The sequence below is a fragment of the Anguilla rostrata genome, chromosome 7 (assembly GCF_018555375.3).
Source record: "Anguilla rostrata isolate EN2019 chromosome 7, ASM1855537v3, whole genome shotgun sequence".
NCBI classification, from domain to species: domain Eukaryota; kingdom Metazoa; phylum Chordata; class Actinopteri; order Anguilliformes; family Anguillidae; genus Anguilla; species Anguilla rostrata.
In genome coordinates, this window is record NC_057939.1 from 51,567,833 (window position 1) to 51,583,997 (window position 16,165).

The window sequence follows — 16,165 nt, forward strand, 5'->3', positions numbered from 1 at the left end:
TGTGTGCCCAGGGGCATTGTCACACTGAAACAGTAAAGGGCCTTCCCCTCACTATTGGGGAACCACAGAATCATCTAGGATGTGGTTGTATGGTGTAGCATTAAGATGTGCCTTCACTGGAAGGGGTCTAGGCCAAACCATGAAAAAACAGCCACAGACCAAGGGGTGCCCAGATAGTGTTGGTCATACAGTATTTCAGTGTTTCAAAAAACTGAAAACAAACTCCAGGATTTTCTTCTCATTTACAATGCAATTTTTGAATGCAGATCTGAGAAAATAAATGTGTGTTCTTTTTCTTTAAAAAAAAAATAATTTTTTAAATAACTGTTATTATTATAAAAATACAAATAATGCAAAATAAAAATCATTATATTGGTTCCATGTTGTCAGAACATATTTCTGACACCATCTTCAATATTTTATTGTCCCTGGTCCTTCAACTGCAGGTTGAAAAGCTAGGGCCAGTTACATGACAGTGGGTGTGAGCAAGTGCATTCAAGCTATGTGCAATGTGCACACTCTTTAGCATCTATGCTCTGTCCATAACACCATCTGATATGTCATGAGTCTCACCATGTCATGAACTAATGACACTCAACAGAACCATTGTATTAACAGGCATATTTATTGCAAAAAAAAAACTTCACACGTAATGTTCATATTCACGCGGGTCGTTTGGACACACGTCACGCTATTGCCAACACATGACAACAGCAGTCTTACCACTGCAGCATCCAAGATGTAAAACGATTATCAGTGGTTCGCATGGATTCTAATGGACGTTGAAATCCCGAGCTGCAGCCCTCGAGCGCTATACTTTACAAGCATGTTGCAGTGACTTTTTAAAATGTAAAATGTACATGAATAAATGAACTTCTCAGTAATTCACTGGAATGGCCCCATCATAATAGCGTACGAATAGGCTATGCGTATGTGGGACTGCAATGTCCACCAATGAATCAGTTTCTTCAATTCTCTATTTTGACATTTTTGAAATTCTGTCCCCCCCCTTTTTTTTGTCCTTTCTTTTTCAGCAATGCTGAAGCCTGGGGCTACAGTTGCCTCGTTCCCAGGTAAAATATCCTCTAACTGGCGTACTCTGTATGAAATTTCGCCTACCCCAATCTTTCAGAGGCCTGCAAGCAAAACATCAACAGCTTCTTGATAAAAGCATACAGCCTATGTCAAGTTTTCATATTCTGCTCATGTCATGAAGCGTAAAATTAATATTTCTGCGTCAAATAGTAATGGCATGCACTCTGCTTCAACTATCATTATTTCACAAATGCTAATAGTCCTGTTTTGCATTTTATCTAAATCATCGGCATTAACCACCTTTACATGCGTGTATACATCATTCCTATTTTTGCCATGTTTAACTAACATAACGAAACATTCGGTCATAAAGAACCATTTATGCTGACCATCTCATATTGCATTCTAGTCTCTTTGTAGAAAAAAAGAAACCCATCTCTGTCAACCGGTATTCTGTGTGATGTAACACAACAGCTATCTGTTTACTCATCAATCCAGTCGGCTAGCCAACGATAGCCACGATTCGCACAATTCTTTGTTTGATTTCTTAATGATAATCAACAATATATCACAAACCGAAAAGCTTTTATGTTCGGGATGTCCACATCCACAAAAAGCAAAGATTAACGAAAAAAATAATTGCGTAGAAAAACATAAATCCGAGAATGGCAACCCGACGCTTTGTTATGGTTCAGGTTTTATTCGTCCTTAATTTTTTCCCGTGCTGTTACTTACCTTCTCTGGCTTTCAGTAGCACAGTGTTGGCCACGATATTTTCTATTTCCATTGTCAGTATCTGGATCCCATGCAGGCTCGATACATTTCACTCTCAACTGAAAAGATGAAGATGGTTGTGCCGATGATGATGATGATGGCGCTCAACGTATACTGTGATCTGGCACATACCAGGTTAATTGTACTTCTCCATTGCTTGATGTTAAACCCCCACCTAAGAACTGCTTGAACATTCACTCCCCTTGTTAGCATTCAATGCCTCGCTTTCCTTCCTGCTTCGATCACTAGCCTACCTCACCGTACAGGCGACCAAAAAGTGGGAGGGCTCAACCACAAAATAACCCCTCCAGCGCTCCACAAACACACTAGAAAGTCGTAACGAGGGTAGGAAAGGATTAGAGGCTCTTTTCTATAATAAACGTCGTCTTAGTTTAACAGACTGCAGTCTTTCTATGTCATCGCGAGCCTGCATAAATGTAGTTATGTTTGCTGCTGTAGTTTCTGCCTACGACTGGCCATTCGCTTCCATTAGGCTACTAAGCCTTGTATTCTGTAGAGGTGTGCCCACTGTTTTTGCTAGTAAATCTAAATCTTCCCTCTCATAAGTGTAAAACAGCACTAGTGGAATGTGTCAGCAAGTAGCTTACACTTACGACTGACCAATAGTTCATTCTTAAACAGGATTATATTCGCTGTTCCGAACAACAGTTACATCCTTATTTGTACACTGTTGTTACACGCAACGCCTACCTCTTTACAAACAAACAAATAAATAAATAGGAATAGTTCGGGCCTTTGTATTCCGTTTGCTTGCATGATCGTTTGTATTCGTTATCATACCACGTTCATTTTACTGGTCAGTGGGCAGGCACGTGCATAGCTACACTGAACTTGAACTGAAAACCTGCTCTTGGAACATTCCCAAAACGAGGCTGTTTCCAGTTCTTCAGTAGCCATTCCAATTGTTACGAAATATTTTAATAATATTTATTCTAAAATAGCTATGCGCCATATGTTGTAATTCATGTCATGCAAATGCTTTTTAACGCAGAGCAAGATGTGTTGCTAATGTTGACACCGAAAGCAATTCTGGCAGAATCCCCAAATTTAGTAAACTGTTTTGATGGTATTTTTCCAGAACACATTCTTGATGGACATTCAGTATAAATACATAGCATTGAATAACATATAAAATCGAGAGCTTAAGTATTGCATCTGTGTCTTTTCAGTGGAGAATAACAATCATTATCTTCTAACTTTAAACAACGTTTTATTTCCTGAGGGATATCTTTCAGCGCATTGAATCTCAACCTATGTCACGTTGTTTCCTTTTACATAAAAACAACATTTCGTTCATGCTTGCCTGAACAAAGCCTTGTTTTAGGTCCATAAACCTTTCATCGGTTCATTGTTACTTTGCATGGCTTGGGACATTCAATACATTTCTGTGAGACAAACCAAACAAGTTATTGGGGTGATTCAACAACAATCTGCCGGTACATTTACTGCACTTTTAAGTTACTGAAGCATTCTCAGGAATGGAACATTCGCTACTCTTTTATTTCAATGTGCAGGGATTACTTATTCCATATTAACAGCTGTGTTCAAATACATTTATGGTATGGTGCATTACTTCCCCTAAGCCCCAACCTTGGGAATAGTTGTCCTGATTGGCCAGGATGCACGTAATAAAAATATAGGTGCATCCCTGACACGTTGCGATATGATAGTGTCTCACACAGCCTGTTTTTCGGCATTCTGGAAAGTACAACATAAACCCAGACTATTTAGGAGCAACCCTGGCTTGCTTCCTACGTTGCAGTACTGCCGTCAGTTCAATTCCAATTCAGCCAATCCACAGAATCTATTTCACTGGAGTTTTTGTTTGTTGTTTGTTTGTTCCCCCCCCCCCCCCAAATGGTGGTTGAATTTTAATTAATTCCTGATTTTGACTGACATTAAATTAAATGAGGCCAAGTCCATTCTTACTCCGTTGAAGTCCACCATAATGCTGGCAATGATCAGAGATCATCTGTGTATGAGAAAACTGTCCTTTCATTCAGTGAAACAGACTCTTCAGATGCCTGTGGTTCACTTGCACTTCCTGTGGGCTACTTCAAGTGTCTTGCATCTCATCTTCAAGGGAATCTCAGATGGATACAACAGTATGTTCCAAAGAGGCACTGGTACTGATGAAGCCCTGGATGTAGCAAAAGAGACAGGGAGAATATACTATGCATGAACTGTCAGTAATCATCACTGGTTGCCATGGTTCAGGAGCTGGACGATGACAAGTCTGTAATGAATGAGCCTGTCGTTTTGTTTTTTTTTTTTTTTAAGGTAAATGCTCATATGTTCCTAAAGCTATGAATCCATTAACAGGTTGGTGCTCACAATATACTCTGAAAGACACAGTTGTTCTGCCTCAGATTGTAAGGAGGCCATTCTCTTCTGGGTGAAGGAAGCACTGTATTGCGTAGGATTGACCATGCTGCCACCTAGTGTTCCTCATAGTGAAGTGAAGGTTGCTTGCCAGAACAGTATCTCCAACTCGCAGTTGCTATCAACAATTTTTACAATTGTCGGAAGTTGGCGGCTTCACTGCAGTGTACTACTAGTCTTAATAATAACTTCACTCGTCATGCGAATATTCTTACAGTTCTCCTTAATCTATTTTATGTGAGGTAGGTCTGCACAAGACTAGTTTGTCTTTTCCCCTCCGCAAATTGGGCCTCCATAAAACTCAAGCCATTTTGAGTCTAGTCGATTCTTGTTGGCGATGCGACCCCGAATCTATCCAATTATTGTTAGGATCAGAACTGATAGGCCATACCAAGTAATTCTTCCGAGCAAAAAAATAATTTAGTTGGATTACACTACCAAGAATTAGGTAGCGAAGTTTCCATGTGAGTATAATGAGGAAATTTCCTGTCGAAGGTTAAAAAGATTACTCGCCCAACGTGGGGCTCGAACCCACGACCCTGAGATTAAGAGTCTCATGCTCTACCGACTGAGCTAGCCGGGCGCTGAGAGTTACTAAACCAATGAAGATATACGTCATTTCAATGACTAAGGTATGTCTTCAGATTCATTGACGTCATCGTTCACCTACACATTTGTAGCCTCGTTAGCGCAGTAGGTAGCGCGTCAGTCTCATAATCTGAAGGTCGTGAGTTCGATCCTCACACGGGGCAGTAACATATTTTTTCTCGCCTTATTGGTACCTGTACACCAACCACCGAAGACAGTTGGTCCTTCCAAGGCAGCCGTGAGTCTCTGTAATTCTTGGTAGCGATACCCAATCAAATCCTTGTATGGGAAATTAAATAAATCCTTAAAAATTAAATAAAAATTATTACTATTATTATTATTAGTAGTAGTATTTTTCATTTGTAAAATTTTTTAGACTGTTATAGCACTGTATAAAATATGCCATTCAGATGTAAGAACAGATGCCAACCATTTAATGTAGTCTTTCATTTTTTACTGTTAATGTATTATTAACAACAGTGAAAAAGATTATTATTATTATTACATTAGTAAATAGTTTTAGACTGCTATGGCACTGTTTAAAAGATGCCATAACAGATGCCATCTGTTTTATTTAATTCTTAAGGAAAAATGTTTCCATGATGGACGTGTGTCAAAATAGAAAATTTTCATTACTGGATAAAAACCTGGAAACCAGATTTGCAATTTAGCAATGTTCTCTTTAACAATGTAAATAAACTTTTATTTTTTTTATTTTTTATTTTTTAAACAAGCAGACAGTATTGGTTCATTACTATTTGGTGTTTTTAATAATACGATAAACCACAGAAAAAAATGTTGTAAACACACAGTAATTGATTACATTAGCAATAGCTGGCTAAATTCTGACAACAGCAAGTGTAAGATGTCTCCATCTACCAAGTGCATTGCTCGGCAATGTATTGTTGCACAAATGTGTCCTTAGCTGAACATTCATGTAAAATCACTACTGGTAATTGAAAGAAATGGAGTTCTTGAACACTGAATTAAAATATTGGGAAAATCATTCTGAAGGGTTACAGAAACAAACACAATTACACAATAAAACGTATATAGGCCTACTGATATTCTATATGCAAATTGACACTTTTTATGCAATTAATATATGACGGTTTTACTCGTACCAAACTATTGTCTTAATAGTTTATGCCTCTGACTTTGTTAGTTAACCAGGGCTGAAAACCACTGCCCTACACCACCCAGTGGCACAGAAAGAGGAATCTTGTAAAAGACAAAGTCATTTAGGTGTCATTTAGACCAGGAAGTGTGCCATCTAGCCACAATGCCCCTGCCTGCCTAATTAAAACATGCCATTAACAACTGGCACTTGCTTTAATCTTGTTGGGAAAGCTTGCTTGCTTTAACGGATCTAAGTTTCTTTGATTTTTTCCATTGTATTTGGTGTCAGCAGTTGATGTTCACTCTGTCTGTGTGTGCCAAGAAAACCCAGTACAACCTGATTGAAGGTCTTTGTTGCTGCCACCATAAATGCCACGGTGTTAGAATTTGAAGTCTCTCAAGTGAAAAATAACCTTCTTTGATACAGAGCAGGGATCTGTAACTCAAATATGATCCTGCACTTAAACTCTTAGTTTAAGTCATTGACTGACTATATGGACTGAGTGTATGGACACCTGGCTTATATAGATTACTGATTGAAAGGAGATCTGTATTAGAGCAACTTAACAAAGAGCTGTCGATGAACCTGATTTTGAGTCATGGTGGCAACGAGGGCTGGAGTGTTCGCAATGTGTTCTTAGGGGCCTATTGAAAAATTTTAAAAACGCTTGCTATTTATGGCATGCGTATGCTTGGTCGCTTGGTCGGAAAGGAAAAAAGAAACAAACAGGAAGTGGTTAGAAACATGGCCCCCCTTTCTCTCAATTTCAACCAGCATTTGCTTTCAGGTGCTTCCGGTTCCAGTGCAACAGTGCAGCGATCTCTGCAGTCGTAGCTGCACCACCACAAGCACATTTTCAATAGCGCCAGTTTGACGTGGAACATGCATATTATGACTGCAATTACCCTGCGGTCTCTGCTGTGTGCTGTGTGTGTGTTTGTCATTTACTGCAATAGAAAAGCACAACTGCAATGTATATTTCCATTCTACTCATTAAAAGAATTTAATACTCATATTTTAAATAACACACACGGTGCATTAAAAAGGAGGTTCCAATAAAGGTTTTATAACATATTGGCCCTATTTAATGCTGATCCATAGGTCTAATGTTCACTTAGTTTTATCTTTTACCTTTCTCTATACAATCGACTGTAAAATTTGTTTAATGCCTCCCAAACCTCCATCACCTTCTTTTTTATGGCAATGTCGAAAAAAAATAATGGCGTGGCTAGTAACCAATGATTTAATTGAAAGTCTGCTAGTCTTTCCGTCTCACATGCCACCCCCACTCTTCCTCCCTCCCTCGATCACACATCCTACTTTCACTCTCCAGCTTGTTTCTTTCAGCTAATCGGATACCTGCAATTTCAGTTTAAAAAAAAAAAGACATTTTTATTTCTCTTTCACTGTAATTTTTTAACGCATTCCACAAGATTTATATTTTGAGGACGCGGGAAGGTGAGTGGGCTTTGTAATAAAATAATTTGTCATTTTTTAAATTTTAAGCGCCCTTGTTCTGACGCGAGGGCTGTTTGCCGCTTGCAAACCTTTTTTCTGCCACTCTCCTCTCATCTCTGACTGAATGTCATTTTCCCGAACTCCCTCCTCGCCTGTCCGTCTGCGATTCTCTCACCAATATTCTCCTCCCATTTATCTTTTCCTCTTTCACCTTCTCCTCCCGCCACACCTCTTTTCCTGCAGCAAAACTGAACCAGCTCGTTTTACCTCCTCGTACCCTTCTTATGTATTAATAACAGGGTCAGTTTTTCACAATGTGAGGGGAAAAAATCCTTCAGTATTTTTCTTCTAAATGTTAATGTAAACTGTAAATGTGAAGTTTTATGACTTGAGCGGAAGTCGTAAGACTTCCTCTCAAGTAACAGTAGTGATTAAAAGAGTGTTTGCATTTAAGGTTCCCAGTGGAAATTAAAAGACACAGGCTTTCTGAGGAATTAGACCATGCACTTTCCAAAGCAGAGTTATGCGTTTTTCTATGCGTTTCTTTTTTTAGCTCTGTATAGTGTATAGTGAATTTATGGAAAGATCATTGGTTAGATCAGGGGTCCTCAATCTTATCCAGAAAGGGCCGGTGTGGGTGCAGGCTTTTGTTCCAACTGGGCAGTTACACACCTGATTCTACTAATCAAGGTGCTTAGCAGAGATTCCAAGGGGTTGATTAGTAGAATCAGGTGTGTTACTGCTCGGCTGGACCAAAAGCCTGCACCCACACCGGCCCTTTCTGGATAAGATTGAGGACCCCTGGGTTAGATCCAGTTCAGTTTAAGTTGATTTTTACTCAGTTTTGTATATCTGATACTCATATACATAATAGCAATGCTGCATAGTAGAACATATGGTTCATTGTCCAGAAAAGCTACACTGCGAGGGACATTCATTAAAAATGAATATTTTCACTGCGACATGTTTTTGTCCAGCAAGATACTTGTGTTATATCAAAAGATTTAAATATTTCTAATTTTTTTCTGCTGGGCCCCAACTGTTGAACATCCCCACTTTGGCTTTGTATGGAAAATACTGTATGCAGAAACTTCACTTGGCACTGGCCAACTGCTCATGTCTAAAGGAGGCCACATTTCTCATATGTAAATGAAAGCTAGCAAGAGACTAAAAACTGCTTTCACCGCAGCTTTCCACTTCCTCTCACAAAAACATAAAGCCCATGCTAGTGCACAGCCACATCCTGCCTACGGGCGTGTGTTTGGTGACAATGGTGGATCTTTGATTTTAAAAATCGAAAATAATGAAGCAACCTTTTGGTCACTGAATTGAAGAGTGCACAAGAGAATATAAAAATGTACTATGGGCAGGAGGTGTAGTTCTTACGGCTGAAAAAAACAAAAAAATGATGCCCTCAACTCCTCTGCCTCAGCACACTATGCATGCATTTTACAGGCCAGTAACTACCAGTGCAACTCTCCCGTAATTCAGACTGGGAGACTGTTGGTACAGCACTTTTCAGATGGATGTACCGAGCAATTATCAGATCACACATTAACAGTCTGTTGTTAATTCAACTCCAACAGAGTACATGTGACTCCCATTAGGACCATTTGTACTCCCTGAGAGTTTATTTAAGTCTGAACTGTGCAGATCAGCTATTTGCATAAAGGAGAATAGTCTGTTTGCTCCCCTAGGGAGTGCCTCAGATGAGTGAAAAATATATATAAACTCATTTCTTCCTTATCTCTCTCTCACACATCTAGCCACAATGAAGTCATCCACAGCACAGTTACTGCAAGTCTCCCGTATGGTGGTACTGGGCCTTGTGACTCTTCAAATCGTTACCGGAAACTATATCATGGCTTCCGCAGCAGAAATGGAAGCTACTGATACTGGCACCGAAGTTGCTGCCTTGCTTCCTGCTGCTAGAGAGGGAATGTACTCGGCATCAAGGAAATCCGGCCATGAAATGGGCAGTGAAGAGAACACGCTAGTCCGAAGGAGACGCAATGCTAATTTGAAGACCCAGCAAAAACCAGAGGAGTATAGAAATCCAAATACCCCCATTGTTGTGTTCCTCGTCTTCCTTCTTATTTTTCTCATATTGGCCCTGGTGTACTTCTACAAGCGCCTTAACCGAGAAACGGACGGGCAGTACACCCTCACGAAGCTCGTCAACGAGGCCAGGGAGCATGCGCAGAATGCCGCAAGGCCCATCGAGAGCAGGCTGAGGGGACTGCTGAGGAGGCGCACGGACGAAGACGAAGACGAAGAGCGAGGCAGGGAGGAGGACGACGAGAAGGAGAGCAGGGAGAGGGTGAGCCTGAAGGATGCGGATAACCTGTCAGAGGACGAGCAGCGAGAAGAAGCGGACTCTTCCGACGACTACTCCAGCATGGAGGGATTTCAGCCGCAGGAGGGAGAGCCTCTCCAGCGGGGGAGCGAGAAGGGAAAGAAAGGGAAAAGAGCCAGCCAGGAGAAGAAGGAGGAGAAAAAGACGGAGGTGGCAGAGGTGACGGATGAGAAGAAAGAGGAGAAGCAGGCGGAGGGAGAGGGTGGACAGGCGGGAGCAGGGTTGCTGGCGGACCTGAAAGAGATCTCTGGCAGCGCCATCTGGGCAGCGGAGGGTAAAAATGAGGGAGATAAAGACAGCGGTGACGTGACTGAGCTGTAAAGGGGCAGAGCATGGAGAGGGAGAGGGAGAGAGAGAGAGAGAGATAGAGAGAGAGAAAAGAGGAATAGAACGAGAGTGAAGAAAGAGCTAAGCGCGATAGAAAGGGAGATTCAAAATTAATGTGAGGTGGGTGAGGCTAAATGGAGGAAAATCATTTAGAAAAGGGAGACAAGTAACACAGGGAAAAGGCCAAGTCTGGAAATGGCTAATAACAAATTGTGTAGGAGCGAAAAAGGAAAACATGGTGTATCTTGTGCTTAAATAGATTTTCACATATTTCTATACAGATAATTTGTACCCTATATGGTTCTTTTTATTTTTGTATGGTTCTTTTCTATAAAGTTATGTTTTGTATATTTTGTAGAAGATTTATATTGGTAATGACTAAAACTATTTCCTTTTCTAGATAGTAAACTAGCTTTAAAAATATTAAACATGTATGCCAAAATGACTTGCGTGTATGTTTTGTATCCATATATTAAATTAAGAGTCCACACATGAATAATAAGTAAATAATTATCTTCTATGATTACCACGAATTCAATTATATATACACAGTATATGTTTGTGTGTGTGTGGGATTGGAGTATACATGTCAATCAATTATAGATTATATTATAATTTATTGACAAGTTCCTAGTCTAGAATAAATTGAAAATAAGCCATAATATCACCACATTTTTTCGTTTTTTGGTATCATGGTTGGGGATGCAAAGATCGCAAGTCCGATGCTCACGTGGATCGTAAGATGGATGGTACAAACTCTTTGTCCTTTGTTTTTATACTTGATTATTTTTATCCACAGTACAAACAGACCCACGTTGGACCATGAGGATCAGGTGGTTTGTCACAGAATGGGTGCAGTAGCCTCCTGTCTGTACAATCACACAAAACACAGAAGTTAATGTGATTTACAATGGTTTCAGTTATTAAATATTCATATACAAATATATGATCCAAAAGATAAACAGCACTTAAACACAAAAACATGTAATCAAATCATGTGTGCTCCAACAAACCTGAGCAGACTTCCTCGTCAAAGGCTTGGTTTCTTGGATGTTGTCGCTGTAATCGGCATCTGGCGCCATGTGTCTAAAAGTTGCGTTGCCACATTTGATTGGGAATAAACTGACGGACACGCGGAGGTCTGATTGGTAAGAACATAGATGTATATACATAGACGCCGCATTGGCCGCTTCGGCCCCTTGCTGCGATACGTCAACGTGGCCCCCATATTGGTCCAGGTAAGACTGGCCTGAAAACAAATACAAGTAAACGGGGGAGCTGCGGTTTTTCTGGACAAAAAGCACTATAACGTTTACATTTCTCAACCGATTTCAATGGGTCGTTTTTATATTCAAGGGTTTATGATCTACGTGGAGTACAAAAAAAGTTTTATCTCCAGTTACTTAGAATCTCGATAGTTAGGCTATAATCGCTGCTAGACGCTCAAGAGAGAAGTGTGTATCAACGTTAGGTTTACATGAACTGAATTACTTACGTGGTGGGAAATAATTCATTGTCATAAGGAGTTAATTTTAACCTGGCAAGCTGGCTAGAAAGTAATAAATGCATTGCTAGCTAACTTGAGTAGGATTGTAAGCATCAAATAACCTTGATTGTAAGGCTAGCTTTGTTACCTACCTACCGATGTTTTCTTGCAAGTCGTGTTTTGAACGAATTAAACTGAACATAACCACAATAATTTTACAATTTAACATAGCTAGAAAACAAATGGTTAGCCTGAAACTATTTGGGGTAATTTGGACATTTAATATGTTACGTATTAACCTCAGACCTACAGGGAATGTATTTTCTTCCTGGAGCCCACAAGCGCTACAATATTACAATAACCCTTACAGTTAATATTTGCAGTGCCCATTTCGCCCGGAACTTGTCGCAGAAGGTGGTAGATTGGTAAGTAATTAAACCTATCATTAGCTAGCGACAATTAAATAGCTTTCAGGCGTAGACATGTGGAATCAAAGACTTTCTTTATTCAGTAATGTCCGGAGTTTGAGACTGCAATTGACTCAAATGTTAGTGGATACAATAGCTCATCGTTACAACGTAATTACGCATTTAATGACTTAAACTTTTAAAATTTAACTAATTTTGGAATGTGGGACCAAATATTATCTATTAAGCGTTCAATTAACACTGGACATTTGACTGTGTTCTTAAGAATCATATAATATCCCACTGTTCCTCAGCGTTGTTGCTGTCATTCGCATCTGGCGCGATGCGGTCATAAAAATTGCGTTGCCACATTTGATTTGCAAAAAATGGACGGATTTGTGGAGTCACAAATGGTAAGTGGTAAGAAATGGAGGTGCAGAGAACGGGAGATTTGATTGGTAAAAAATGGACGAGCATCAAGAGTCCTCATTGGTCCGAAATTTACTGCATTTATTTAAAGATTTGATTGGTACTAAGAAATGGACGGGGCAGGGCAGAGGACGAGGACTGCACGATAGATTTTCCTAAGGCATGTTTAATCGTTTAATATTCATGTTTATCTTGTACCTTGTGACTAGTGGGTGCTACCTGCCCGGCTAGCTCAGTCGGTAGAGCATGAGACTCTTAATCTCAGGGTCGTGGGTTCGAGCCCCACGTTGGGCGTATACTTTTAAAAAATATATTTAAATCATACAAGTCCATGTCCTTATAGTGCTCACATGGAAGATTCGCTTCTGAAACGAGACATAAAAGTGTGACTCAGGTCAGAGTCATGAGATATGTAAGATTATGCGCTTGGCAAGTTAAGTTATTAAGACAATTGTACACTGCAGTGAATCCGCTTACTTCCGACTATTCATAGCAACGACCAGTCGTGATCAGTCAATTCTTAGTTGGCATTCCGGACATGATTGGCCAGTTTTTGAGAGGGATTCGGAAACAAACTCATTTGCCAGGAATTCCCAAGCAGCAGCCATCCTTCACTTTACCACGAAGAACACTAGGTGGCAGCATAGCCAGCCCTATGCAATACAGCAGTACCTTCATCCAGAGGAGAGTGGCCTCCTACCAATCTGAAGCAGAACAACTGCATCTTTCAGGGTATATTGTGAGCACCAGCCTGTTTATGGCTCCATGGCTTTTGGAGCATATGGGGATTTGCCTTAAAAAACGACAGGCTCATGTGATACAGACTCATCAGTGTCCAGCGCCTGAGCCATGGCCACCAGTGATGATTACTGACAGCTCATGCATAGTACACACGCAATTCTCCTTCTCTGTTTTGCTGCATGCAGAGTTTCATTGGCACCATTCTCATTTGGATATACAGTAATTTTAAATTTTATAATTTTGCACATGCACATCTTGAGTGGATGCACTTATATAATCTTGTAAGTTTGAGAAGAGTGTCTTCTAAGAAAATGTGATGCTATTTGTATTTAGTTTCTTGGGTTGTCTTAGCAAGATTATAATACTAATGTTTGGTGAAAATTGAACTTAATCTGTTGAATAACTTATCAGATGCAGTGCAGCAGAAATTCGTGGGCATACATTCAGATTTTGTTGCTCGGTATGCAGTGCATTTTATCGGCTAGTGCAGGGGTGGTCAACCCTGGCCCTGGGAAGCCGCAGGGTCTGCTGGTTTTTGTTTTCACCTTATATATAACAACCACTCAGACCAAAGAAACCAGAAAAACCAGCAGACCCTGTGGTTCCCCGGGACCTGGGGTGACCATCCCTGCGCTAGTATCCTATACATTATATTATGTTTTATGCATCATACGCATAAAAATAAAAAACTAACGCCCGAACAGGGACTTGAACCCTGGACCCTCAGATTAAAAGTCTGATGCTCTACCGACTGAGCTATCCGGGCTCTGAAAGTTTACTGGCATTTACTGGATAATTGAACGGAGTTACCGGTATTTTTTTATTTTTTTGTGCGTAACGTGTTAGTAATTCATTGTTCGTTCGTTCGTTCTTCACTGCCGCTTTGCTATAAGCACAAAAAAATACGTAGGCCCCAGCGAGATTTGAACTCGCGACCCCTGGTTTACAAGACCAGTGCTCTAACCCCTGAGCTATGGAGCCTTACTGACAGCCTGCTCTCGGGCTTTCTGTTGAAATAAAAGCCGAGGAGTAATGATGTACGATGAAGGTGAGCTTCGCCATTCAATTATTACAGTAACCTCGTAATATGCTATGTCCTTTGGGCTTAACCTGCAGCAACAATGCGTGTTCGTTGTGGTAATCCATCGCATAAATTAACATAATTAACTATTTTATCGCTATATCACTTGCTGTGGTTTTTGAAATTAGATTGGATATGCAGTAACAGTTCCGTAATATATGCCGACTATTGTTATAACGCAACTATTGTTATAACAAATGAAAATTAAGAGTATGGTAAGATTATGGTCATAACACTCTGTTATAGCGGCTTTTGACTGAAGGGGATGTAGCTCAGTGGTAGAGCGCATGCTTCGCATGTATGAGGCCCCGGGTTCAATCCCCGGCATCTCCACATTGTTTTGCAAGTTTTTATTTGTAATAGAGGCAGGTTTTTTGTTGCAGTTCCCTCACTTTGCTTTGTTGATGGCTTAGCGAATATGATATAAAGCAAACATAAGCAGCATCCCACATTACAAACCAATTTTGAATAATGACAGGTAAACATGACCAGGTGATGTTGATCATGGTAATTTCACTATGTGTGCACTGAAACACTGAAACGTTGAGGTAACTCACATCGTCTGTGTTTTACTTCAGGTGCATAGGCGGAGTGATTGACTGCAAGAGGGCGGGCTTCTCAAAGGCGATTGGCGACTAGCGAGAGCTGAATGTTTGCATCGGGCGTGGTAATAGACCTGGTGACACACAGACATACACCCACCGTCACTCTCACTTTCATTGCGTAGAAAGACGAGTCTAGGGAGAAGGGATAAGGAAAATGGGTGCAGAAGACATAAAATAAACCAAGTAGACAAGACCCTCAATCGTCTTATATCAAAAAAAATGGGGCGGTATATTTTCTTCTGATGCCTTCTCATAAAGGAAACCTAGAAAGAAAACAGGCACTTCTGAATTGGAATATTATTGACGTTAGCTTAGGAGCAAGCTCTCATACAGTTTTATACTTCTAATTACCAGAATTGTCGTGAAACTAGAAAATAAATCAATTCGTATGGAGTGGCGAGACGGACACACGGGAATTTCGACAGACTGACAGTCTGCCTTCTTGGGTTTGATTGGAGACACAAAGGACGTTTTGTCAACAAGGACCAAGCTAAAGTCTTTGGTGAATATGCCCATTTACGTTCAAATCGAGCGAATACATGTAACTAGCTAGGTAAATATTTTTGGATTTGATAAATGTGCAATGCCATTAAGAAAACCGATGCTGCTTTAATATGCTAAAGATGTAATTTCTCATATTTTGCGCTCAATCTGTTGCATATGTATACATTTTATAATGGAGTGAATGTGCCAAAGTGATTGTTGGTGACACGAGCAATGCCCATAGTTATATTTTCCTTGGCTAGCCGGCTAGGTTGTCACATTCAGAACAGTAATACTGCTAAATAGCTAATGTTGCCCAGGAACATCATGTCATACCAACCACAAAGAAGATAGAAAGCTAACGTTGCTGCATGTTATGTGTGATTTTATAACGTATACCTTGGATTGTTTATGAGAATCATTAGCTAGAGCTACCTGTTGTTCGCAAGCAGATTTATGGACGATCTTCACTTAGCTAAATAACATTTGTATGACGCGTTTTCCAAGCATATTAGCTGGCTTATTTTGAGTTTTGTTACGCAAAGAACTATCTTAAAAGCTTGCTAAACACCTAAAACACATACTGTACTGGCTAACATAAAACCAATTTAGTAAAGGGCCAACAGTCATCGCATACATTTTCTCACCATTAGACGCTGGTTTTCAAATAATGGCAAGGGGGCCAAACGCATCATGCTAATTTTGCAAGATAGCTAATTAATTACATTTCCATTGTCGTTTATCCATTCGAGTAGCTAAGTGTGGTCTTCCGCTTTATGCTGATGTAACGTTATAATAAATGTACCGTGCTAAGTTAGCTAGTTAGCGTCTTCAATCTAACCGCGTTCTTGTGTGCTATCGGTAGTTTTTTG

At 40.1% G+C, this 16,165-nt stretch overlaps 2 protein-coding genes and 6 non-coding genes across 8 annotated transcripts in view; 4 read left to right on the forward strand and 4 right to left on the reverse strand.

Moving 5' to 3' along the window:
* The window catches only part of LOC135259974 (G protein-coupled receptor kinase 4-like), a 53,520-nt gene extending 51,047 nt beyond the window's left edge, over positions 1-2,473 (reverse strand). The window contains exon 1 of the mRNA XM_064344980.1: positions 1,771-2,473. Within this exon, the coding sequence (XP_064201050.1) occupies positions 1,771-1,822 (52 nt within the window). The 5' untranslated portion in view covers positions 1,823-2,473. The remainder of the gene's footprint in view (positions 1-1,770) is intronic.
* A 2,249-nt stretch (positions 2,474-4,722) lies between these two features.
* On the reverse strand, positions 4,723-4,795 carry trnak-cuu (transfer RNA lysine (anticodon CUU)). The gene has a single exon. It is a non-coding gene; the product is annotated as a tRNA-Lys (tRNA).
* A 96-nt stretch (positions 4,796-4,891) lies between these two features.
* trnam-cau (transfer RNA methionine (anticodon CAU)) lies at positions 4,892-4,964 on the forward strand. Its single transcript has one exon. It is a non-coding gene; the product is annotated as a tRNA-Met (tRNA).
* A 2,247-nt stretch (positions 4,965-7,211) lies between these two features.
* On the forward strand, positions 7,212-10,506 carry si:ch211-119e14.1 (uncharacterized). The gene is made up of 2 exons (XM_064344981.1): positions 7,212-7,378; positions 9,145-10,506. The coding sequence occupies exon 2, from the start codon at positions 9,150-9,152 to the stop codon at positions 10,053-10,055; it is 906 nt and encodes a 301-aa protein (XP_064201051.1). The 5' UTR covers positions 7,212-7,378; positions 9,145-9,149; the 3' UTR covers positions 10,056-10,506.
* Positions 10,507-12,604: 2,098 nt separating this feature from the next.
* trnak-cuu (transfer RNA lysine (anticodon CUU)) lies at positions 12,605-12,677 on the forward strand. Its single transcript has one exon. It is a non-coding gene; the product is annotated as a tRNA-Lys (tRNA).
* Positions 12,678-13,817: 1,140 nt separating this feature from the next.
* On the reverse strand, positions 13,818-13,890 carry trnak-uuu (transfer RNA lysine (anticodon UUU)). Its single transcript has one exon. It is a non-coding gene; the product is annotated as a tRNA-Lys (tRNA).
* Positions 13,891-14,032: 142 nt separating this feature from the next.
* Positions 14,033-14,105, reverse strand: trnat-ugu (transfer RNA threonine (anticodon UGU)). The gene has a single exon. It is a non-coding gene; the product is annotated as a tRNA-Thr (tRNA).
* A 361-nt stretch (positions 14,106-14,466) lies between these two features.
* On the forward strand, positions 14,467-14,538 carry trnaa-cgc (transfer RNA alanine (anticodon CGC)). The gene has a single exon. It is a non-coding gene; the product is annotated as a tRNA-Ala (tRNA).
* Positions 14,539-16,165: the final 1,627 nt, after the last annotated feature.

Bases quoted from the DNA above. Each gene is read 5' to 3' on its own strand.
- si:ch211-119e14.1 (XM_064344981.1), top strand. From the start codon at position 9,150: ATGAAGTCATCCACAGCACAGTTACTGCAAGTCTCCCGTATGGTGGTA.